We start from the raw sequence: 23,904 nt of genomic DNA on the forward strand, positions 1-23,904 counted from the left end.
TTCATTTTTCAAGTACACTCTCTCGAAGAAGAGGAAGACATTGCTAGATGTTCTGTTGTATTAGGCGAGTGTGCGCTTTTCGGGCTGTGACGAGATAGGTCCATCCCCATGCCATCAAGATATATGGTGTATACGTTTCCAGTGGGCGTACACGAAGGGCATAGGGTATATATACGTGTGTTAGCTTCAATAAATCGCCATTTTACTGCTCATCATATTGGTGTCATATCAGTAATTGGTCAAGCTGCAAACTTCCAGAGAACACTGACAAGATAAAGGTAACAAATGGTGACCCCGACGTGATTGGAAGTGGAGCAGCTATAATTCTAACGGCGAAGGTTCTCACTGCGGAGCAGTAATTATTTACTCGCGGAGTGGTGAAAGACTGGGACGGGAGGATTGGCCATAACTCTTCGTCAGGCAGTAGGGAGAGCTCGGAACCCCCTCGGTACGGTTGGGGAAGCGCCAGGTTGGGGCCAGGTGGGATACGTTTGGCCGGAGGCGACATGGAAGCTGTTATTAAGGTGATTCTGCATGCATGTAAAACTCACTGTGGGAAGGATGTTCCTTCTAAGAAGGAGATTGCTGCAGTTCTTTCGCTGCTAGAGAAGGAGGGGATGTTAACATCTCCCTCTGATTTATATGATCCCAATAACTGGGATGCACTCACAAAGGCGCTTTCACAAAGGGTGCTGGCCACCCGAAAAGTTACAGAGTTCAAGGTCTGGGGATTAGTCTTGGAGGCGCTTAAGGCAGCAAGGGAAGAGAAGATTGCGGGGGATCGGGCTAGGGAACTGTTGGGGTTGGGGGCGAGGGGAACCGGGGGGGGTCTCATCTCTCCTACAGATCCAAAGGAGGAGAAGATGGCGCCGACCCCCTCGGCTCCAACTGATGTAACACCTTCAAGAACAAAGAAGGAGGAAGTCGAACAAGACCACTCAGCTCCAGAGTACACCCCGCCCCCACCTCCCTATCCAGCACGGAGACTATATCCTTCATTAAAATCATTTATGGATGAAGGGGGAGGGGGACCCTCGGTGGAATGTACTGTTGCTCTCTGCACAACTGATAAGAGGGCAGTGGGGGAGGACGGTACTGTCTCACTGCCAGGTTCTGCCTGTTGCTCTAGCCACTCCCCTGAAGGGGCGGATCACTCCGCCCAGCAGGGCACTGGATGTGGGCGTAGCACTTCGATGCAGACGGCCCCGGGACACGCCCAGGAGGGGTGTGGTCCTGTGGCATCTGGCCCGTGGAGCCCGCCCACACTCACTGACTGGGCTCAGGTGAGGGAGGATCTCAGAGCAGCCGATGTGATGGATACGTTTGCCTTTCCTGTAACAGTGAATACAGAGGGTACAGCTTGGACCCCTTTAAACTCTAAGGCGGTAACTCGCCTTGCGGATTTGGTCAAAAACAAAGGCTTGCGTTCTCCAGTGACTATGGCAGCAGTTGAGGCTCTCATGGCCTCTAGTCTTCTGCCTTATGATGTGGTCAGCCTTATGCGTGTCATTCTTGAGCCTGTGCAATATACCTTATGGTACGACGAGTGGAATAGGCTGCTTCAAGTTGTGGTAGCCGCTGCGACCCGCGATAATAACCATCCAGCTAATGGCCAGGGTCGAAAAGACAAGACGACTCTTGCGCGTCTTCAGGGGTTAGCAGATGGCATGGTGGGGTCCCCGGAGGGCCAGGCAAATGCGCTTAGAGCAGGGGAGTTGGCAGCACTCACGACCGCAGCCCTTCAGGCTCTGCGGATGGTGGCTAAGGTTGCAGAGCCTGTGCTCCCATGGACAGACATCAAACAGGAGCCCTCCGAGCCATTCTCTGATTTTGCGAATCGCTTGATCCGTGCGGTGGAGGGGTCTGACCTCCCAAAGGGGGTCCAATCTTTAGTCATGATAGATGTCTTAAACAAAAATCGCTGCCAGACATTCAACAGATTATAAGGGCGGCACCTGGGACTTTGAACACTCCAGGAGAGATCATCAAGACCTGCTGATCGGACGCCCAATGAATCCCGAACCAAAGGAGCCCAGAAGGACTTTCTCGTGGATACCGAAGAAAAAGAAACCTGAGAACTCAGAGAAACAACCCTTGCTGCCAACGAGAACTACCATGCTAATGCTGTTGTGCCTTTTGTGTCTGTGTTGGTCGCCGGTGGGGGGCATTCATTTGATTCAACAACCGGGGAACTTATGGGTTACATGGGCTAATCAGACAGGAAGAACAGACTTTTGTCTTGCATTACAGTCAGCTACGTCACCCTTTCAAACATGCCTTATAGGGGTCCCAGAATGGGATGACTCTGCGTTTAAGGGTTACCTTGGGAAAAAGAGTGGATGTTTGCGGTTCTGCAATGGACTAGAAAGAACTTGGAGGTGGCTGGGAAATGATTCTGTATACTATCTCGGAAGGAAAATGGCTTGTACTATTTGTAGGTTAAACATCACTCTTCCTGAGGAGCCCCAGCAGCTGGATTTACTTGGCTCACAAATGGTACAAAATGATACTTGGGACAACAATAGCTCACAATGGTTGTCCCCTGGGTGCATGATGTTTGGCTCAATAAAAAGGTTGTCTCTAACTAGGCAGCAACTTCTTGGTCCAGAGGGCCCCTACTAATCCAGAGGGACCCGAAAACTAATCAAACTGTCCCCTATACCCTTGTGTATCCCCGTGATGATGAGACCTTTGATATTGATGGAGGATATTGTGGGTTTTACCCTAACGGATCGGTGCCTTATCGTTCTGGAGATTGTCCTATAAACGTCTCAATAGGTGAGATTGTTAATATTAGCAGGACGGATGGGTCTGTCCGAAAGGTCGACTGTGAAGATATGGCATTCAACACAGGTTGTTGTGTTTTCCCTATCCCCAAAGGATCATTTTCATTCATGGGAGAACTTTGGAACAATGATACAGCAAAAGCCTTACCACCAGGGATATTTCTTATTTGTGGGGATCGTGCTTGGCAAGGGATTCCTAAGAACCCAGTAGGAGGTCCTTGCTATCTGGGGAAATTGACTATCTTATCCCCAAGTATCTTTGAGATCTACAAGGCATCTAATCATTCACGAGCCAAAAGGGATATGCATGCTCTGGAGCCTGACTGCGGGGACGACGTAAGGTTATGGGGACCCACTGCTAGAGTCTTTGCTTCTTTCCTTGTTCCCGGGGTGGCTGCTGCACACGCTTTAAAAGAAATCGAGAGATTGGCCTGCTGGACTGTTAAACAGGCTAATGTTACCTCTCGGCTACTCTCAGATTTGCTTATAGATGTAGAGAGCATTAGACACGCTGTGCTCCAAAACAGAGCGGCAATTGATTTCTTACTTCTGGCACAAGGTCATGGGTGTAAGGACTTTGAAGGGATGTGTTGTTTTAACTTGAGTGATCATAGTGAGTCGTTGCACAAGAAGTTGGAGTGGTTACAAGAACACACCAAGGTTGGCATCCAGGATGATCCTTTTGGAGATTGGCTGGGAAGTCTGTTTGGAGGTATTGGGCCATGGCTCAAACAGCTACTTAAGGCATTAGTGATAGGGCTTCTTATATTTCTTGCATTAATGATATGTGTGCCATGTATATTTAGATGTCTACAAGGTTGTTTACAACGTATGATAGAAGGAGTGTTCAATGAGAAAATGGAGTTCCAGCGGTTATACGCAAAACTCTGAGCAGAAGGATGAACGTTATAATATAACCAAAGGTGCCTTGAACGTATTAATTAGAAACTACTAATATTGTTAGATATAGCATCGTTTATCTCTGCATGCTTTGCAATCTGCATATCTCCCTTTATAAATTACTTGTTTAGATAAGGACTAACACCTTTATATAATTTAGATTAGGATTAGCGTTCGCGTTGTAACGGGATAAGGCTTTCTTGGCATGGGGAGGGGGAAATGTTGTATTAGGCGAGTGTGCGCTTTTCGGGCTGTGACGAGATAGGTCCATCCCCATGCCATCAAGATATATGGTGTATACGTTTCCAGTGGGCGTACACGAAGGGCATAGGGTATATATACGTGTGTTAGCTTCAATAAATCGCCATTTTACTGCTCATCATATTGGTGTCATATCAGTAATTGGTCAAGCTGCAAACTTCCAGAGTACACTGACAAGATAAAGGTAACAATGTTCCTCCACCAACAATTACTATCAGTCCCTGCCTTCCTGTTTTTCTCCTTACACAGATCTCCTTGACCCTTGAGCATGTCAAGTGGATGGAAATACTGACAAATGACATCTTCATGAGAGGACCTCTGTTCACAGGGAAGGTCCAGAGAAGACAGAAGTCCCACAGACTCCTGAGAAACCTGTTCCTCTGTGTTTGGGAGGGGCAGTGCTGGTGTTCCCACAAAGCAATCTAGAACTGGGAAGGTATCGTTTTCATGGGTATTGGCCTGTCTCTATTGTACGTTCCCATCACTTTGACTTGCTCATCACTGAGAGTACAGCTTCCCTGTGTGGTCCTAGCAGCTGTTGCAGAGCTCCTGACCCTGCCACACATTTGCCAAATTGCCTATGTGCAGGGGCTTCCACAGGGTATTATTGGTACCAGCTACAGAGGGCCATGTATTGGAGCCCCCAGTCCCTCTGAACTCAACACTTCCGTGGGTGCAGGAAGGCCCAGGATAGTGACTCATGCCCAAACACTCACAGCTTCTCACTGATGTCATGTCTTCTCCAAAAATGGAACAGTTCTCCCCCAGCTCACAATCTGGAAGATCTTTTAAGTGCCCCATCCTTACCCTTGTCCACTGAAGATTCTATGTGAGAGCAAATATCCCCATCTCCAGATACACAAATCACAATACAGCAAGTATTCTCTGCACAGCCCATGGAAAAACTGTGTTGTCCAGGAGATTACAGAAGGGAATTTCCAAGTCAGGACCTCTTTCATCACTTTTCATTCCTCGCAAGAAACAGACATCAGTGCCTTCTGGAAGAGGATGTTGACCTGCAGATCTCTGTGCGCACAGGGGAAGCAGCGCTGCCAGGGGAGAGCTGAGAGCCGCTTCCCCAGAGCTCCGCCTTGTACAGATACAGCCCCTCCCTCCCCGGGGTTGTTGCACGGCTGAGGAAGCTCCCTGCACCAGGGTGTCCTTCACAGCACAGAGGTACAAGGTGCTGTCAGAGAGTTCGACTTCTGCCAGCTGCAGGAGGCTGTATTTCTCAGTGGTGTTCAGCCACGTGGTGAAACGGCCGTTGTGCTTGGGACCTGCTGCTGCCTGATATGTGACCAGCTGTGGGGCCTGGCCTTTCTTCTGCTGGTACCAAAGAAAGGCATCAAAGCTGGAGGTTTGGTATGTGCAGGAGGTCTGGAAGGTGTTTCCCTCCTCCACTGTGACTTGTCTTTCTTGCTGGGTGACAGTGGTCTGCCCCATGGCATCTGGAAGAAGAAAGCGAAGGTGAGCAGCTCTGCAGGGAAGGCTCCAGCCCGCCAGCACTGACTGGATACAAAACAGTGTTTTGTCCTGCAGAAAAGTATTGAAACCTGGACATATCAAGGTGGTTGTGGAAGAGCTCTGGGCTTGTAGGTCAAAGCAGTTGCTGTGCTGTGCCCATGCTGAGAGGAACAGGGAACAACCTGTACTGGCTCTGCAGGTTGAACGACCCATGGAGCTATTAGGAAAAGATGCATCCTGCTTCTACATTCCAATCATCCTGGAGAGCTCTTAGGTCCCCCAGTATACTCTTAGCAGAGCTGGGGGTGACAAATATAATCTCTGTCTGATATATCTAGGAGAATACTGGAGGCTATGGTCAGTGTTCACCAGGCATCATCCCCTTAATGCTGATGGGCTGAGATGTTAACGCCACTATTGTGACTTGGACAGAATCTGCTTCTTTTTGTAGGAAAAGCTGAAATGTGGGATTGCAGACAAGGCATCAATCTCTTGTGGTTGCAGCAGATGGGCCAGAAGAGAAAGGCAGAGATTGAGAGAAAAAAAAAGTGGAGAAAAGCAGGAGAGGTCCTTGGGTCCCTCTTATGTATCTTCCCTCATCATTTCCAACAGCAGCAGAATCTAGAGAGAACTGGTGCAAAACCACAATTGTCCATCAATATTTGCCCAAAGCTTATTTTTACTCAGGAGCTGTTTGCCACAAAGCCCTGGTGTGGCTGGTGAGCACTTCCTGGGGAGATGATGGATGCCTTGATTAAAAGCCAGAACTTACCCAGCAGTTGTCCCAGGAAGACAGTGAGGACGAGATAGCTGTGGTGCATGCTGAGACCGACCCTTCTGTTTGCTGAGTGAGAAAGAGGCAGAAAACCACCTCCCAGCCCAAGATGACACAGCTGCCGGAAATGACTCTGCTGGCTCCACAGGCAGGGTGCACACTGCCATTAGCAACACCCACAGGTAACATCACCATTTCTCTTATAATCCTTAAGCACAGAGCCAAGTGCTGTTCCTGCTCTGTGGCTAATGAGGATTGCAGTTCCCCAGTGGAAGCACACACCTTCACCCGCTGGCTTCACAAGGACTCCCACAATCACACAGCCCATCAGTGTTAGCAAGAGGTCTCAGCACATTGCATTTCTCTGCCTGTAGCCTGGCTTCTTTTACCCTGCATGTGGGTATCATCGTTTACTCATGGCAGGCCATCATGTTGTTTGTTCAAGAATGGATGTGTGCTGTCTCCCACTCCTCTCACACACTTCCCCACACTTGTGCTGATCCCCCAGATATTACCATGGGATCTCAGCCTGCTTAACCTCCCCTCCCAGGCTTTGTGTTTCCTTACGCACCTCTGTCCCAGAATCTAAAATTCTTTCCTCCCAGTCACTCATTTAATCCTGATGCATTTAGATGTGTTTTTGGCCACTGGCAACCAGATCTCTCCTGCACAGCAGTCTCTGCATCTGCTGGCCTAGACCTTGGTGCACTCCCACATGAGAAAGAGAGCACAAGTTTCAGTGTTACACAAGCAAGTCAGGACTTAAGAAGAAGACAGTATGTGCTGTGGTGGTCAGGCATAGGTCTTATCCCAGCATGTGTACTGTCTGGATATTTGTGTCCTCCCTTCTCTGCAGTGCATCCTATTCCATCTCTCACCACCAATTTTCCCACACTCTTGACCCTTTTCCATATGAATAGCCTTCAGATTTGTTGGAGATTTCACAGGCTTCTCCAGTGCATCCTTAATATTTGTTTTCAGCTTGTAACTTGTTGCTCACAAAGTTCTATATCACTCACTACAAACATAATAGCTGTAGTTCCCTAATGGCCAAAGAGTTACAGGCCAAAGAGTTCTGGTTCCCTTCCTTGTCTCCCCTTTTGCTTACAGTTTATGGTCAGTCTGTGCTTTGCTTACCAGACTCCATTTTACTTTACTTTTGAACTGAGAAGGGACGTGATCCACAGCCAGCATGAGTCAGTAGCCCTCACAGTCAACACACCTTACAGAGGCCTCTGCTGAAAATACACCTCACCTCCAGAGGACCTGAATCTTGTCAAACAATCTCATAGTCTCTAAACAGAACCACTGTGGGGACCATTGGAAGGTGTTTGTGACCTCGACATGCCGCGCTCATGAAGGTGTGCAGCTGGAATGCCTTACTCCGGAGGATGCCGAGCAGTGCGAGGGACATTCTCCAGGTCAGCACTGTAAGCTCGGGAGGCCCCAGCGGGAGGAGCGGCACCGCCCCCTGCGGGTCCCGACGGCACTGTGTCCCCGCTACGCCCAAAGCGGTTTGTGCTCAGCCGCAGCCCCGGCTCCTCTCCCCGTGTGCCCAAGACGCAGTAATACACCGCCGCGTCCCCGAGCCGCGGCCGGGACAGCCACAGGGCGCTGGAGCGGCGGTCTTCCGACACTGACAGCCGCCCCACCGGGTCCAGCACCTCCTTGGACCCTTTAACGGCGCTGACGAGGAATGCCGGGCCTCTGCCTGGGAGCTGACTGTACCACTGGATGTAATATCCTAGCTGTATATTGTTGTGTGAGCAGGTGATGTTGACGCCGGTGCCCTCGCTGGTCTCTGCCGACGGCTCCTGCTGCACCTGAGCTCTGCTCAAAGCCACTGCTGAGAAGAAAATAAGCAGCAAACTCAGAAAATCCATTTTCTTCCGCTGCAATTTCATGCAGAATGAAAGAGCTGCGCGAGCTCGGAGAGAAGCCGAAGGGCAAGAGGAGAGCCCAGGACCGTCCCCTCGTAGTCCCCACAAAGTGCGACCCCGCCGGCGGTAGCACCGCGCACCCAGGAGCACCGCGGCCAACCCCGCCAGCCCCGCCGCCCGGCACAACCGCATCCCGCCGTTCCGCCGCCCGCGCTGCGCAGCTTCCGCCAGCCCCGGCTCTGCTCCTCCCGCGGCGCCTCCTCCCCTCCGCCGCCGCCAGCTGCGCCCCGGGGCTGCGCCCTGCGCCTTTGTCACTCGGGGTTGCTCCGGGCTGCGAGTGCTGGGCGACTGTGCTCGGGAAGCGGAGTTCAGGCTCTTCGTGTCCCGCAGCGTAGCCCGGGTGCGGACGCGGAAGAGGAGAGCTGAGGAACTGCTGTAAAAGCTCCTTCAGAACAGAAGAAACCAGTCACCCGTCTACAGAGTCCCCCGCGACATGGGCAGGAGAGAGGAGAGAGAGACAGGAAGAGACGAATAGGCAAGGGCGATGAGGCCGTCCCCTCGTGCCTCGCGTGTACCCGGCGCTGCCGCAACTCCGGAAACCCAGCAGCGGGAACGGGTCGTGGGCTGCTGGACGGAAACGCGGCACCGCGAGAGCTCCACGAGCTCCGAGTCCCGCAGGCTGCTGCTGCCCGTGGTGCTGATGTCGCTGCTCGAGGAGCCACAGAAAGGCCGGTTGCGGCGCTGGGTCATGAGGCTGGGAATGTGGAGCAACAGAATTTGAATGCTTAGGAGAGTCTGAGAGGGTGCCTGGAGGCACGGTTACAGATTTCCTGACAGGATCAGCCTGACCCAAAGCTAAACCCGGATTACAGAGATATTCACACCATAAAATCTCATTTCAGGAAAATTCAGACAATCCATCCCCGACTCCAGCTGCATGGGCTGAACCCCACAACTCTAGCAGTACTGTCTGTACACCCGGGTGGTTTTGGGGATAAAAACTGTGCCTGCCACATCTGGTTGGGGTTCAGGACCTGCACTTGTTCCATTAGAATCGTGGACCCTCTTCTTGTAGCAGCACACAGCACATGGCAGGGACATCTTCAACCACAGCCTGACTCCACCATTTGGCACCAAGCCACTCATGCCACTCTCCCCAGTAACTGGTAATTTGTCCATCCAGTGTGCACAAGACTGAGTGAGATGGTGAAGAGCTAAGAAATGATTCATAAGAGGACAGAACAATCTGTGGGGATCAAACACGTGGCTCAAGCAGATCTCAGGGGCCCCTTCCGCACACCACTCTATCCCTCCCCACGTGTTCATCCCGTTCTCTGTATGTCCCTTCTGGTGAGTGAAGGGAGAGGGAAGAGGAAGAACTCTGAAGATGATGTTGATGTCAGAACCTACAATGAAAAACAGAGCATTTTGGACAATGAGGATCAGAACAACCAATTTCCTGTCCTAACGCCCCTGCTCTCAACAGACCCAGAACCACAGGACAAATGGACAATGATATTCCTGGTGTTATGCACTATAATGCATATGTAAATCGAAGAGCAACACTGAGACATTCAGAGATTCCCAGATAGCTGTGCCTTTCACCTGGACACAATAATACTTCTCCCAGTGATAAAGAAATTCTCCAGTTTGGGGGAAAATGTTATACTAGATCTCCATGAAGATAAACTTACCAATGAAGTTATAGGCTGGGATCCTCAAGTTCCTTTCAGTTCACATGCTCACAAAAGAGGGGCCATTCCCATCAAGATTAGGAGAGGCATGGGAAAAATAATGACAAACAGGACCATGTGCCACCTGTTATGGTCTCTTTAAGCCCAGAAAAATCCCAGTGGAAAAAATAAAAAAGGCTACATCCATGCACTCACAAATGCTCAGGTACACATAGAGAAAACTGATCAAGCATACTTTGGGTACATGTGTGCACTCATCACTTAAGCTAATGCATACACATGGCTGGAGATGTGTGGTCTAAGGCCATGGTGAGCTGACGGAGAGGACACTGAGGACCATTCTGTCAAATGTGCAGGGATGGCCCAGGGAGAGGAACCCAAGGAGGTCATGGAATTTCACCACAATGCAGTGCGATGAAGAAGAGAACTGAAACCCAGCAGTCCAGCCCACCTGCCTTGGAATCCACGGACATGGGATCACTGGAGCAAGACGGGATGGAGGAAAAGAGGAAGACATGGCAAATGTGCTTGCAGGGTAGCCCCAGACTGCATCACTTGCCTGAGATGGATCCCTCTCAGCACTTTGAGTTGAGTCCTCTGCCATCACTGACTCAGTCCTGTCCCATAAACACTGAAGCCTCTCAATTTCAGCACTCAGAAGAAGCCTCCATGAGGGAATGAGTGTGGCATAATCCAGGAAATGAACAAGCAGCTTTAAGGGAATCAGCCACACAGCTCATGTCATTGGCTGTTTTCCATTCATCACAAGCACCTTAAAAAATTGTACACTTCCATGAAGACTATGCCTGGGCCTGGGGCAGTGCAGTGTCTACATTAAGGACAGCTTGATTCCTTCACCCTCCAATCAACATCTCTCACCTCTTTCTTCCTAGTAACCACATTAGTCTGAAGCCCTTCTCCCACTTCCTTTTCTGGCATGTTTGTGTTGGGCTTGTCTTGTGTGGATTTTCCAATAAGAAAGGCAGCAGACTTGTTGCACCTGGCCAGCATTTTCACATCACACCAGGATAAACTGAAGACAATCTTTTATCCCTTTGTTAATTATTATGCAGCCATAAGCATCTTCCTACAAATGGAATTCTGATAGACCAGGCGTTGTTTAGACTTGGTGGAGTCTAAAATAGGTTCATTTCAATGCTTATAATTATTGAAAGGAAAGGTATCAAGAAGATGGGACCAAGATCTTTTCTGAAGTGCTCAGTGTGATAACAGGCATAAAGTCGTACACAGGAATATGTATTTGAATGTGGGTAAGAACTTCTTTTATATGAGCTTGTAGAAGCAATGCACTGGAATAATCTCCTTCTTGGGAGATACAGAAAGCCCACTTGGATGCTTTCCTGTTCAGCCTGATGTAGGGAGTGTGCTTTACTATGGAAGTTGGACTAGATGTTGTCCAAGTGTCCCTTCCAACCCCTACATTTCTGTGATTCTTTGATTCTACCTGCCAGTTAAAATGGCTCATTGCTGTGTTCCTTGGAGTTTCATGGACTGCTCCTCTTATGTCCCTGTGCTCTGCTTTCTCCTCAGCATCTCTCCACTTCAGCCCTGATCTATGTACCCCTATGACAAGTGCCTACAATGCCCAGTACCTGCCATGCTGGACTTCCGTACTCATGCTGCTGGTCAAAAGCTGCAATGATGCAATGCCTGAACTCCACTGTCATAACTGTGACCCCTCCTGTGATAGTGGTCCAATTGGCCCACATCCACAGCTCCTTCATGTAGAAAATTTCTGTGAGATCCTCCAAGTCTGCTGCTGTTGGCAGCATCCTCAGCAGTGATGGAGTCTGCGTCTCTTTTGGGTACAGTGAACTCTCCGGCACTGCCAGGTGCTACTGCAGCAGATGGAATCCTACTGTGCTAAAACCATTAATGCCAGGTCCCCAGAAAATTTGTAAGGTATGCAGAACTGAGGACTAAGATCCTGGCCATGGATGTCAGAAAGATTGAGTGTCCAGTGCTCTCTTCTAAAAAAAGGGAAGCAAGAGCACAATGAAGACATTTCTACAACCTCATTTACCTGTCATCCATCTCATTTCTCATTCCTTTCTACTATACTTGAAGACCTGGAATACACAGAAGACTTCCTTGGGCTCTGCTGGCTCCTCTCCCTCTGTGGGATGGTCAGATAGTTTTTCTGTGGAATCTCTGCAGTAGATGATAGGCCCAAATTTCTGTCAGCTCCTGGTTACTGCCTGCACTGACATGGTTCTCTCAAAGTGAGATTGGTTGTCTCTTCAGAGTCCTTACAGCTGTCTGCATCCCAACCTTCACCTCCACATGATCCACTTCTTTGGTAATCTCATGTAGCTAAGGAAAAAAGGGAATGTTTGTTGTCAGGGGATAAGGTGAGAACATGAAGGGGGGCTTCCATCCTCTGGAGAGATGGAGAGATGTGAATTTGATAGAAGGTGCACTCAGATGAGAAGCAATGGGTTGGATGGTTGCATTTGAGAGGAAGTGTCTACTCTGGCTTCTCTGATAACATGTCCGGTGTCAACCATGAATCTCTTCTACTCACTTTAATATCCTTTCTGTTTACAATTCCTTTTTCTCAAAGATCTCTTTCAGTTAGACCTGTAACAAATCTGGACTGACCTACTTTTGATTTTTTGCACTCTCTTTGATGCAGTAAAGAAGAAACGGTCCTGTGACTGCCAGGCAGATTTATTTTCTGAACAGAAAACGGAAATGGAAAAGTTTTCTGGGTGCTGTTGTTCATTCTTCTCTCCCATGACAGATAACAGAACTATCAACAATCCATGGAACTCCAGAATTAACACTCTTAATCCCAGTGCACTAGATGATGTTATGATGTGGAACACTGATAACAAAAATCATAGAACCAGGACAGTCCCACTACACTGTATCAGGCTGACTTCACCTGCCTCCTCCAGATGAGATCATAACTTGAGCTGAGGCATTGGTCTCACCAGTGTAATACTGCCTATAAATCTTTAAGTCTATAATCACAGCACTTCAAAGAAACCTTCATTAGAGAATGGGCACACTGTAAATCTGGAAATGAAAAAGTAGCAGTGCAGGAAACTAAAAATCTGCCCATATAATGAGAAGGGATAGCTTGCATTCAAGGTTAGCTAGTCAGAAAATTATGGCCTCTGTCAACCGTACCTCTGGACCTGCAGCAATGAAGGACGAATATAAAAGACAGCCCTGTTCCCAACTCTGTCATTCACTTCTCTTGCCTTCTCCTCATTGGGAACCAGGTAAGCGTGAAGCCCTCTCTCCTCCTCTTGCTTCAATGAAACATTATCAGATAGTTGAGTTCTATGTCATGGGAGACTACAGAGGAGATAATGTATGCTCAGAGTGCTTGGGACACCGTTTACATGGTGTAGATTGATGCACACAAAGAGTCTCTCTGGGTCAGACAGCTCATTTTCCAGACCTGACATCTGACTTTCTCAGCATTTTCCTCCATCCTTAGTAGTTGCCTTAGCTCCTTTGTGAGAGGCTACCCAGGCTGTTCCTTATGTACCCTGATTCTCTACTTCCTTTTATCCCTCTCTTCTAGGTGTACCTCCAGTCCCAAGACATGTCCTGCTACACCCAGTGCATGCCATGCCGGCCCTGCGGCCCGACTCCTCTGGCCAGCAGCTGCAATGAGCCCTGTGTCAGGCAGTGCCAGAACTCCACCATCGTCATTGAGCCCTCTCCCGTGGTGGTGACCCTGCCTGGACCCATCCTCAGCTCCTTCCCACAGAACACCGCTGTGGGATCCTCCACCTCCGCTGCTGTTGGCAGCATCCTCAGCTCTGAGGGTGTTCCCATCACCTCAGGGGGATTTGACTTGTCTGGCCTCGGCAGCCGCTACTGTGGCAGAAGGTGCCTGCCCTGATAAGGCCACTGGCCATGATCCTGGAGAAATTTGCCATAAACATCGAACACAGTGCTCGATCAAGAAGGAATCTTCAAGCCACTGCTTTCAGAATACCAGAACAATCTCAGCGATCCTAGGAAATGCTGAGAGGAAGGGGCAATCCTGGGCTTTCTGAAAACATGGCTCATGTCTCTCTTTTTTTTTTTTTTTTTTTGCCTCTTCCTAACACCTTCACTCCTTTTTCTCTTTTCTTATATTATTTTTTCCTTCCATTCTGCTCCTATGTGACTCCATAGAACCATCCCTTCCCTTCCAAAATGGCAAGCACTAGCTTTGAGGGAGCTCAAACGTGGGACTGGTTGAATCCTGCACTGTGAAGCCCTTGCCCAGTGTGATCTCATTTTACTCTAAATATGTTCATTAAAGATTTCTGCATCTCATTTGAGCTTTTGATTTTTTCTTTCCACTTTGCATGGCTTCTAGAATCGCCCAGGAAATATGGCTTTGCTCTTGGTATGTACTAGAGGAGTGTTTATTGAGACCCTTCTCCATTACCAGATGAATGGGAGATTATGACACACTGCAGAGGCAGCTCTCTTGTGCACTGTGCCTTGCGGCTGGAGATCTCTCTGCCTATGGCAGAACAGGATAGGCCATGTCTTGCAACATTTCTCCCTGTAACTCAGTCCAAAGTTATTTGTAGGGACAACACAACCCCTGCTCTGCTCATATAAAAAGGCACAACTGTGTGGGAGGCCATAGGTAGAAGCCACTCTGCTGCCTCGTAGAAACTGGGTTCCTTCTGCTATCATCAGTGTGGCACAGGGAGGAAAGAGATGATAGCAGATGTAGTAGAAATGTGAGGACATCTCCGTGGTGTACAACAGAGCCTGTATTGTCATTCATGCCATCCTGCTCACCTAAAACATAGACGTGTCTGACTGTCAAGAAGACCGGAAGATGCACCCTGGTTAGGGTGGAGTTTGGTGGCCCTGCACGCTGCGCCCCCTGCGGGCTCGGACGGCACTGTGCCCCCGCCACGCCCAAAGCGGTTCGTCCCGGCCTCAGCCCCGGCTCCACTCCCCGTGCTACCAACACGCAGTAATACATCGCCGCGTCCGCGAACCGGGGTCGGGCGAGCCACAGGGCGCTGGAGCGGTGGTCTTCCGACACAAACAGCCATGCCGCCTGATCCGGAATCTCCTTGGAGCCTTTAAAAGCATTAACGAGGAATGTGGGGCCTCGGCCCGGGTGCTGACGGTACCAGTGGATGTTCTCCTGGTATCCTGTGTTTCCTATGTTAGGGTGTGAACAGGTGATGTTGATGCCGGTGCCCTCGCTGGTCTGTGTCGACGGTTCCTGCTGCACCTGGGCTCTGCTCACAGCCACTGCCGAGAAGAAAAGAACAAGGAAACTGAGAAAATGCATTTTCTCTGGCTGAAATTTCACACTGGAGCAGAGAGATGCACAAGCTGGAAAAGCAACCAACGATCCAGATGTGTTCGCGCCACACCTGCGGCAGCTCCGCCCGGCACCGCCACAACCCGCTACTCTGCCGCCCGCTCCGCTCTGCCCCCGCCAGCCCTGGCTCTCTGCTCCGCCCGCGGTACCACCTCCCCGTAGCCGCCCCCAACTCCGCTCCGCGGCTACTCGGAACCACCTCGCTGTCATTTGGATGACCAGGAATGACATCTAAAGACATCAGCTCTAAAACAGATTACTGAGGAAGTTTTGAATGGAGTGCAGTTGGCCAGTAGTTCCTTCTATTTCCATTCTCAGTCTAGCTATGGCTTCAGCTGACATCACAGAATCACAGAACTGTAGGGGTTGGAAGGGAACTCCAGAGATCATCGAGTCCAACCCCTCTGCTAAAGCAGGTTCCCTACACAGGTCGCACTGCCAGAGGAGACCTGAGGGCCCCTTCCCCAGAGCTCCGCCTTGCACAGACTCAGACCCTCCCTCCCCAGGGTTGTTGCACGGCCAAGGAAGCTCCCTGCACCAGGGTGTCCTGCACAGCACAGAGGTACAAGGCGCTGTCAGAGAGCTCGACTTCTGCCAGCTGCAGGAGGCTGTATTTTGCGGTGGTGTTCAGCCACGTGGTGAAACGGCCGTTTTGCTTGGGGCCTGCTGCTGCCTGATATGTGACCAGTTGTGGGGCCTGGCCTTTCTTCTGCTGGTACCAAAACAAGCCATTAAAGTTGGAGGTCTGGTATGTGCAGGTGGTCTGGAATGTATTTCTCTTCTCAACTGTGACCTCTCCTTCTTGCTGGGTGACAATGGTCTGCCCCACGGCATCTAGAAGAAGAAAGCAAAGGTGAGCAGCTCTGCAGGGAAGGCTCTGGGCTGCCAACACTGAGTGGACACAAAACAGATTGAGAGAGTGCTCGCTGTCCTTTTTCCTGCAGAAAAGTATTGAGGCCTGGGCAAGGTGGTTCTGGAAGGGGATCTGAGCTTGTAGGCCAGACCAGGTTCTGTGCTTCATTCCTGCTGTGGGCAACAGGGAACAGCCTGTCCTGGCTCTGCAGGTTGAAGGACCCATGGAGCTAGTGGGAAAAGATGCATCCTGCTTCCTGGTCCCCATCCTCTTGGAGAGCTCCTAAGTCCCTCACTGTACGCAATTACGAGCTAAAGGCTGACAAGTGTGATCTGTGGCTATGATGACATCCAAGAGTACAACGGAAGGCCATGGTCTTTATGCACCAGGCAACATCCACTTCATGCTGATGGGATTAAATGTTTAATGTCACTCTTGTGACTTTGACAGGATCTGCTTTTTGTGGGAAAGGCTGAAATGTGGGACTGCAGGGATGGCTGCGATCTCTGTGGGTGGCAGGAGGTGGGTCAGAAGAGATAAAGAGGAGAAAGGCAAGAGAGAGTCCTGTGGTCTCACTATCTTCCGTCATCACTTTTGACAGCAGCAGAATCTTGAGAGGTCTGCTGCAAAACCACAATTGTCCATTAATATTTGCCCAAGGTTTGTTGTAACTCAGGAGCTGTTTGCCACGAAGACCCGGTGAGGCTGGTGAGCACTTCCTGGGGAGAAGATGGATGCCTTGATTAAAAGCCAGAACTTACCCAGCAGTTGTCCCAGGAAGGCAGTGAGGACGAGATAGCTGCGATGCATGCTGAGACCGACCCTCCTATTAGCTGAGTGAGAAAGAGGCAGAAAACCACCTCGCAGTCTAAGATGTCACAGCTGCCGGAAATGACTCTGCTGGCTCCACAGGCAGGGTGCACACTGTCATTAGCAACACCCACAGTTAACACCAACATTTCTCTTATCATTCTTAAGCAGGGAACAAAGCCCTATTCCTGCTCTTGAGCTGACAAGCATTGCAGTTCTCCAGTGGAAGCACACACCATCATCCACTGGCTTCGCAAAGACTCCCACAATCTCACAGCCACATCCAGTACTGCTGCCTGGACTGGCTTCTCCTACACTGCATGTGGCTCTCCTCCTTTGCTTAGGATAGACCATTCTGTTGTTCTCTGGCCATCAGATGAGTGAAGTCACCCACTCCTCTCACACACATCAATCCCAGTCATGCTAATCCCTCAGACATTAAATGGGACCTCAGCCTGCCAAACCTCCACTCCCAGGCTTTGTGATTCCTTACTCACATCTGTCCCAGACTTTAATACTCTTTCCTCCCAGTCACTGGTTTACTCCTGATGTGCTTCGAATGTGGTTTTGGTCTCTGGCAGCCAGATCTCTACTGCACAGCAGTCTGTGCATCTACTGGCCTAGACCTTGGTGCACTCCCACATGAGAAATAGAGCACAGTTTCAACACTGCATAGACAAATCAGGAATTAAGAAGACAGAATGTGCTGTGGTGGTCAGGCACAGACCTTATCCCCTAAGGTGTACTGATTGGAAATTTTTGTCCTCCTTCCTCTACAGTGCATCCTGTTTTTCCTCCCTACAACCCATTTTGTGACGCCTTTGACCTTTCCCTAAACATTCCTTAATATGTTTGAATAGCCCCACAAGTCCCTCAAGAGCATTCTCCATCTTTCTTTTCATCTTGTCACTTGTCACTCAAAAATCTCAGTCACTAACTTCTTATCTAACAGCAGTGGTTCCCTAATCTTACCCATTAGGTGCTGAGGAGTACTGGTCTCCCTCCTTGTCTCCCATATGCTTACATTTTGGGGTTACTCTATGCTTTATCACTGTCCCTTTTAATTGTACTTCCCTTGGAACTGAGAAGGGACTTGATCCTCAGCCAGCATGAACAAGTAGACCTCACAACCAACAAACCTTACAGTGGTGTCATGGTTTAATAATTTTGTAATTTTGCTATCAGTATTCCACATCATAACATCATATAAAGCATGAATAATTTTACTGAATCTGCAACTTACAGAAGAAGGCTACATCTCCCAGAGAACAACACGATGGGTCACGGGACCTGGACTCTATATTAACTCTGTCGCAGACTAGACTGACGTCTTTCGAGTTCTGGCGTTCAGGGGAGTGTGTGGGAGCCTTCAGCCGTTTGCCTAGATTTCACAGTAGGCCTCTCGGGTACGGGACTCATTCTCTCTCCTATTTTGCTTGATACGTTAGCTCAATTTTCAATTATATTGTATTATATTATGTTATCCTGTATTTCGATATAGTATTTAGTAAATAAGTGTGCCTCCTTAGATCGTTGCTGCTGTTTTCTTTTCCTAATTAACTTTTTCCTTTCGGCCTAGGGCCCCTCCGGGGCCCACGGCCCCCTGTCACAGACGCAGGTGGATTTTTCGTTCAAACCGTGACAGATTTTTGGTGGAGAATGTGGGCAAATTGAGTTGCTGTTTTTCTGTGTTTTCTCCTGTTGCTCTTTTAGCTTTTAACAGAGCTACAAGTTTTTTCCCTGTTAAGGAGCTATCTCGTGTTTGCGGTTCTGCACCTGTGAGCTTGACCTTGAAAAGTCCAGGCGGACTGCCAATACCCCGGTTTATTTTATAAACACTGCTGAGCTTTGTTTTTTTTACTTTTTTTTCCTCTCTATTGGAAAAAAAAAAAAAAAAAAAAGTTCCCTCTACTAAGTGTGCTTTATAAGGTACTGCATTTCATTAGTTCCTCTTTTACGATGCTCCAAACATATTGGACCATGTTTAAGCTAGCCTATTTTTCCTATGAAGTTATAGGAATGTATAATAGATTGAAAGCATGGTTAGCAACGCTAATTTGGTATTGGCATGCAGCTCCACAGGGAGCAACTAATGCAACCAATAGTACGGAAATGGTGGTTTTTGAGCGTGCTTTTCCTTTTTTCTTTGCATCCTTTAAGCAGTCTTCGAATGACCTGTTGTCCCAATGGACCACACTGTCAATTGTGTCAATCTCCCTGAACTTACTGTTGGTCATTGTAGTAATCTCACTCAGTATCTGGAATTATAACATCAGGAGGAAGTCTTCCCTAGAATCAGAGAATACTGAGTGGCAGGGAGTGTGGAGAAACTTTGGAGAGACTTTTAGAGGACAGACATCTTTAGTGTCATGGAGCTTTACTCCTGAACACTTAAAGAATCCTGAGAGTTTGACTGTGTATTTGAGACAGGAATGTTGTGGCTCAGGCAGATCTAAGGAGGCACAAATTACTTGGGGCCTAGCTAATGCTTATCGGGCCTTATTCAATACCATTCCTGAGAGGGAAGATTTTGAGGTTGAGAGAGAGACTCTCAGGGCCGAGAATGAGAGTATCCAATCCAAACTCGACACTCTCCAGACTGAGCGCAATGCCCTCCGGACCGAGCACAATGCCCTCCAGACCGAGCACAACACTCTCCAGTCCAAGTATGACGCCCTCCAGTCTGAGTGTGGCACCCTCCAGGCCAAGCACGATGCCTTCCAACCCAACTGCGATGCCCTCCGGACCGAGCACAACACTCTCCAGACTGAGCACAATGCCTTCCAGACTGAGCACAATGCCCTCCGGTCCGAGTACAACACTCTCCAGACTGAGCGCAATGCCCTCCGGACCGAGCACAACACTCTCCAGACTGAGCACAATGCTCTCCGGTCCGGGTACAACACTCTTCAGGCCAAGTATGACGCCCTCCAGTCTGAGCGCGGCACCCTCCAGCCTAAGCACGATGTCCTTCAACCCAATTGTGACACCCTCCAGACCGAGCACAGCACTCTTCAGTCCGAGCATAATGCCCTCCGGTCCGAGCATAACGCTCTTCAGACTGAGCACAACGCCCTCCGGACCGAGCTCAACACTCTCCAGACTGAGCACAATGCCCTCCGGACCGGGTACAACACTCTCCAGACTGAGCACAATGCCCTCTGGACCGACCATGACACTCTCCAGACTGAGCACACTGCCCTCCAGGCCAAGCATAACGTCCTCCGGTTCGGGTACAACACTCTCCAGTCCAACTACAACAGCCTCCAGACTGAGCTCGGTGCCGTCCAGTTCGAGCGGAACGCTCTCCGAGACCAGCTATGTGCCCTCCGGGGTGAGCTGAATGTATGTAACCAACTACCAGGGGCACATGTAGTCCAATTTGACCAGCCATTGGGGGCACATGTAGTCCAATTTGGCCAGCCACTGGGGGCGCATGTAGTCCAATTTGACCAGCCACCGGGGGCACATGTAGTTCAATCTGACCAGCCACTGGGGACACATGTAGTCCAATTGGACCAACTATCAGGGACACCAGATACAATGTTGGTTGCCCCTGTAAGAGGGCGAAAGACAAAACGAGTTTCAACTCAGTTAGAGAAAATGCAGAAGGAGTTGGAAGAGCGGAGGGAGTTAGTAGAGCAGGACTCAGGAGAGCAGGGGGACTCAGGAGAGCAGGGGGACTCAGGAGAGCAGGGGGAGTTGGAGGAGCAGAGGATGTTAGAGGGGTACAAGAAGATTTTAGAGGAGCAGAAGAAGTTAGAGGAGAAGAGGAAGTTTGGAGAGAGGAAAAAGAAGGAGGGTTACCTGGAGGAAATAACACAAGCATCAGGGTCAGGGTCAGAGTCAGAAGAGGAGCCAAAAGCCAGATTTTCTTTACGAGAATTTCTCGAGTCCAAACTTAGAGATGGGGCAGCCTCATCGACACAGCTGCCACCATCAACACCCGGGACTCTTGATAGAGCAAAAGATGAGCAAAGTATTACGACCATTATTGATCGATCTTTTAAAATGAGTGAAATTCGAGATCTAAGAAAGGATTTCACATGTCATCCAAAAGAACATATGGTCACTTGGTTACTTCGCTGCTGGGATAATGGTGCCAACAGTGCGTGGCTCGATGGCAGTGAAGCTCGCCAACTGGGTAGCATTTCCAAGGACTCACGTGTGGACAGAGGTATTGGCACATGCCAAAATCGGTCCTACACCCTCTGGAAGCGGATGTTGATAGCAGTAAGAGATAGATTCCCTTTTAAACGGGACTTGGAGCCTGAGAAAAAGAAATGGACTGATATAGAGAAAGGTATCCAATTTTTGAGGGAAAGTGCTCTGGTGGAAATGCTATACAGCCCCCAGTTCAATCGTAACGATCCAAACCAATTACATGATCCTGAAGCAGTCTGCGTTCCACGACAAATGTGGCGTGACTTTACAAAGGCAGCTCCAGAAAAGCATGCCAGTGCACTTGCATTAGTATATGGCAAAGGGGAAAGGAAACCCCCTGTGAATGAACTAATTAGCAGGCTTCAGGAACTTGAATTATTTATAAGCGCTACAGAAGTTAATCTGTATACTTCAGCCATTGTCAAAATAGTGGAAAGATTAAACAAAATGGAGGGAACACAAAGTGATATTATTGACAAATTGGCTAATGTGCCTGATGTAGATGAATCCATGGTGGTACAAGATGATGGAGACCAGGATTTCCACGATCGCCTATTGAGAAAGCTAAACAACATGAGTTCCTCTCGACCTGTATCATCGAAAATCTCAACCATAAAAAGAGATGTCCTCGTATTCAAGCAAATGACAATGATAAGACACCTCGTATTCAAGCAAATGACAACGATAAGACTACACGTCTTGCCTTGTTGTTTTTCCTCTGTAGTCATGGGGAGGACATGAAGAAGTGGGGTAATTCATCCACTTCTGCACTTCAGGCACGAGTGAAAGAATTACAAGGTGAAACAACCACCAAGGTGAACTCTTCCAAGAAGGGGAGAGTTCCAGTTGCTGCAAGCCACCGAGGTAAACAATAGAGGGGCCCTGCCCCCAGCCGGGGGGGGGGGGGGGGAAAGGGACAATAGAGTATATTGGACTGTGTGGATTAAGTGGCCTGGCACATCTCGACCACAGAAATATAAAGCCTTGGTGGACACTGGTGCACAATGCACCCTAATGTCCTCAAGTCACCAAGGGACACAACCAATATATATACATGGAGTGACTGGGGGTTCCCTCTACTGAATCTACACCTCACCTGCAGAGGCCCTGAATCCTGTCGCACCATCTGGTGGTTTTAAAGAATAGCCACTGTGGGGACCGCCTGAATGTGTCTGCGACCTCGACATGCCGTATTTATGAAGGTGTGCAGCTCGAAGGCCTTACTCCGGAGGATGCCGAGCAGTGCGAGGGACATGTTCCATGTCAGCAATGTCAGCAATGTCAGCAATGTCAGCTCGGGAGGTCCCAGCCGGAGGTGCTGCATCGCCCCCTGCGGGCACAAGACGGCACTGTGCCCCCGCCACGCCCAATGCGGTTCGTGCCGGGCCGCAGCCCCGGCTTAGCTTCCCGTGGGTCCACGGCGCAGTAATACACCGCCGCGTCCCCGAGCCGGGGCCGGGTGAGCCACAGGGCGCTGGAGCGGCGGTCTGCCGACACCGACAGCCGCCCCATCGGATCCGGAACTTCCTTGGAGCCTGTAACAGCGCTGACGAGGAATGCGTGGGCTCGGCCCGGGAGCTGTCGATACCAGTGGATGTAATTGGCTTGTACGGTGGGGTGTGAGCAGGTGATGTTGATGCCGGTGCCCTCTCTGGTCTCTACCAAAGGCTCCTGCTGCACCTGGGCTCTGCACGCAGCCAATGCTGAGAATAAAATAAACATCAAGCTCAGGAAATTCCTTCACTGGAAAAGAAATGTTATTCAGAGGAAAAAATAAAAGGTTCACGGTGATTAACGTTTTCTAAGTAGACGGAAAATCTCACTAACTTGTTGTCTGGGGAAAAAACGTAAGCTGGGATATTTTTACGGAGGTTCCAAACCAGAAAGAGCAAGGGGTGAGAGCAAAAGTTGTTGCGGGAAGCAGCAGCGTGGGGAGGGATTTTTTAAGGAACGCAGGGAGAAAGGGCAGACAGGTGGCAACGGTAGCCTGAGCTCTCCGAAAACAGCCGGTCTGAATGCAGCCGTCAGGAAAGAACGGGTCAACATGTCGGAAAGAAACCCCAGCAGCCCCGCGCACCCAGGAGCACTGCGGCCAGCCCCGCGGCCCGGCACTGCCCCATCCCGCCGCTCCGCCGCCCGCTCCGCGCTGCACTGCCAGCCCCTGCTCAGCTCGGCAGGCGGCTCCTCTTCCCCTCCGCCGCCGCCAGCTCCGCCCTGCGCCGGCGTCACTCGCGGTTGCACCGAGCTGCGAGTGTTGGGCTCTTGTGGGTAGCGGGGTTTGGAATCTGCATGTCCTGCAGCGTAGGCCGGGCACTGCGGTGTTGGCGGAGAGCTGAGGAAAGGCTGCGAAAGCTCCTTCAGTACAGTAGAAAGCTGCCGCGAAAAGGGCAGCCGAGAGCACAGAGGCATGGGAGCGCGACGCTTCTGAGCCTTTGTCCGCCCGTCTGTGCCCGGAGCTGCCACAGCTCCCGAAACGCGGCAGCGGGAACGGGTCGTGTGCTGCTGCCTGGGAACGCGGCGCCCCGAGAGCTCCCCGAGTCCAAAGCTGCAATGATGCAGTGCCTGAACTCCACTGTCATGACTGTGCCCCATCCTGCGATCCTGATCCTGTCTGCTCGCATCCACAGCTCCTTCATGCAAAACACTACTGTGAGATCCTCCAAGTCTGCTGCTGTTGGCAGCATCCTCAGCAGTGATGGAGTCTCCACCAGTTCTGGGTACAGTTAACTCCCCTGCAATGCCAGATGCTACTGCAGCAGATGGTGTGCTAAAGCCACTGAAGTGAACCCAGGGCAGGATGGAAACCCAGAATGTATGCTTTACTGAGTAACGAGATCCTGGTCATTGGTGTCAGAAACGCTGAGTGTCTAGCGCTTTCCTCAAAAAGTGGGCAGCTAGGTCTCACTGAAAACATGGATAAAGCCTCATTTCCCTAACTTCTGCTCTCTCTTCTCTCTTCCCTTTCTACTATCCTAGAAGACCCGAAGAACA

At 50.0% G+C, this 23,904-nt stretch overlaps 1 protein-coding gene, 5 pseudogenes and 1 gene segment (V, D, J or C); 3 read left to right on the forward strand and 4 right to left on the reverse strand.

Moving 5' to 3' along the window:
• Window positions 1–29: 29 nt before the first annotated feature.
• On the forward strand, window positions 30–2,871 carry LOC146757197 (uncharacterized; annotated as a pseudogene).
• Window positions 2,612–4,068, forward strand: LOC146757198 (syncytin-2-like). Its single transcript, XM_085523718.1, has one exon. It carries the CDS (start codon window positions 2,838–2,840, stop codon window positions 3,675–3,677), a length of 840 nt encoding a protein of 279 aa, XP_085379844.1. The 5' UTR covers window positions 2,612–2,837; the 3' UTR covers window positions 3,678–4,068.
• On the reverse strand, window positions 3,720–6,309 carry LOC107324949 (T cell receptor alpha variable 36/delta variable 7-like). The segment is given in 2 exon segments: window positions 3,720–5,395; window positions 6,184–6,309. Coding segments are annotated over 2 exon segments (633 nt in total).
• Window positions 6,310–7,461: 1,152 nt separating this feature from the next.
• Window positions 7,462–8,654, reverse strand: LOC107324950 (uncharacterized; annotated as a pseudogene).
• A 603-nt stretch (window positions 8,655–9,257) lies between these two features.
• Window positions 9,258–14,059, forward strand: LOC146757199 (feather beta keratin-like; annotated as a pseudogene). Its single transcript, XR_014937122.1, has 2 exons — window positions 9,258–13,011; window positions 13,320–14,059. The product of XR_014937122.1 is annotated as a feather beta keratin-like (transcript).
• Window positions 14,060–14,139: 80 nt separating this feature from the next.
• LOC107324948 (uncharacterized) lies at window positions 14,140–16,749 on the reverse strand (annotated as a pseudogene). Its single transcript, XR_014937090.1, has 3 exons — window positions 16,701–16,749; window positions 15,645–15,920; window positions 14,140–15,345 (listed from the first exon to the last, which is right to left on the reverse strand). The product of XR_014937090.1 is annotated as an uncharacterized LOC107324948 (transcript).
• LOC107324951 (T cell receptor alpha variable 17-like) lies at window positions 15,785–23,249 on the reverse strand (annotated as a pseudogene). Its single transcript, XR_014937121.1, has 3 exons — window positions 22,991–23,249; window positions 22,010–22,616; window positions 15,785–15,920 (listed from the first exon to the last, which is right to left on the reverse strand). The product of XR_014937121.1 is annotated as a T cell receptor alpha variable 17-like (transcript).
• Window positions 23,250–23,904: the final 655 nt, after the last annotated feature.

The sequence above is a fragment of the Coturnix japonica genome, chromosome 24, assembly GCF_054131305.1.
Source record: "Coturnix japonica strain WE chromosome 24, WE-NBRP24, whole genome shotgun sequence".
Taxonomy (NCBI): domain Eukaryota; kingdom Metazoa; phylum Chordata; class Aves; order Galliformes; family Phasianidae; genus Coturnix; species Coturnix japonica.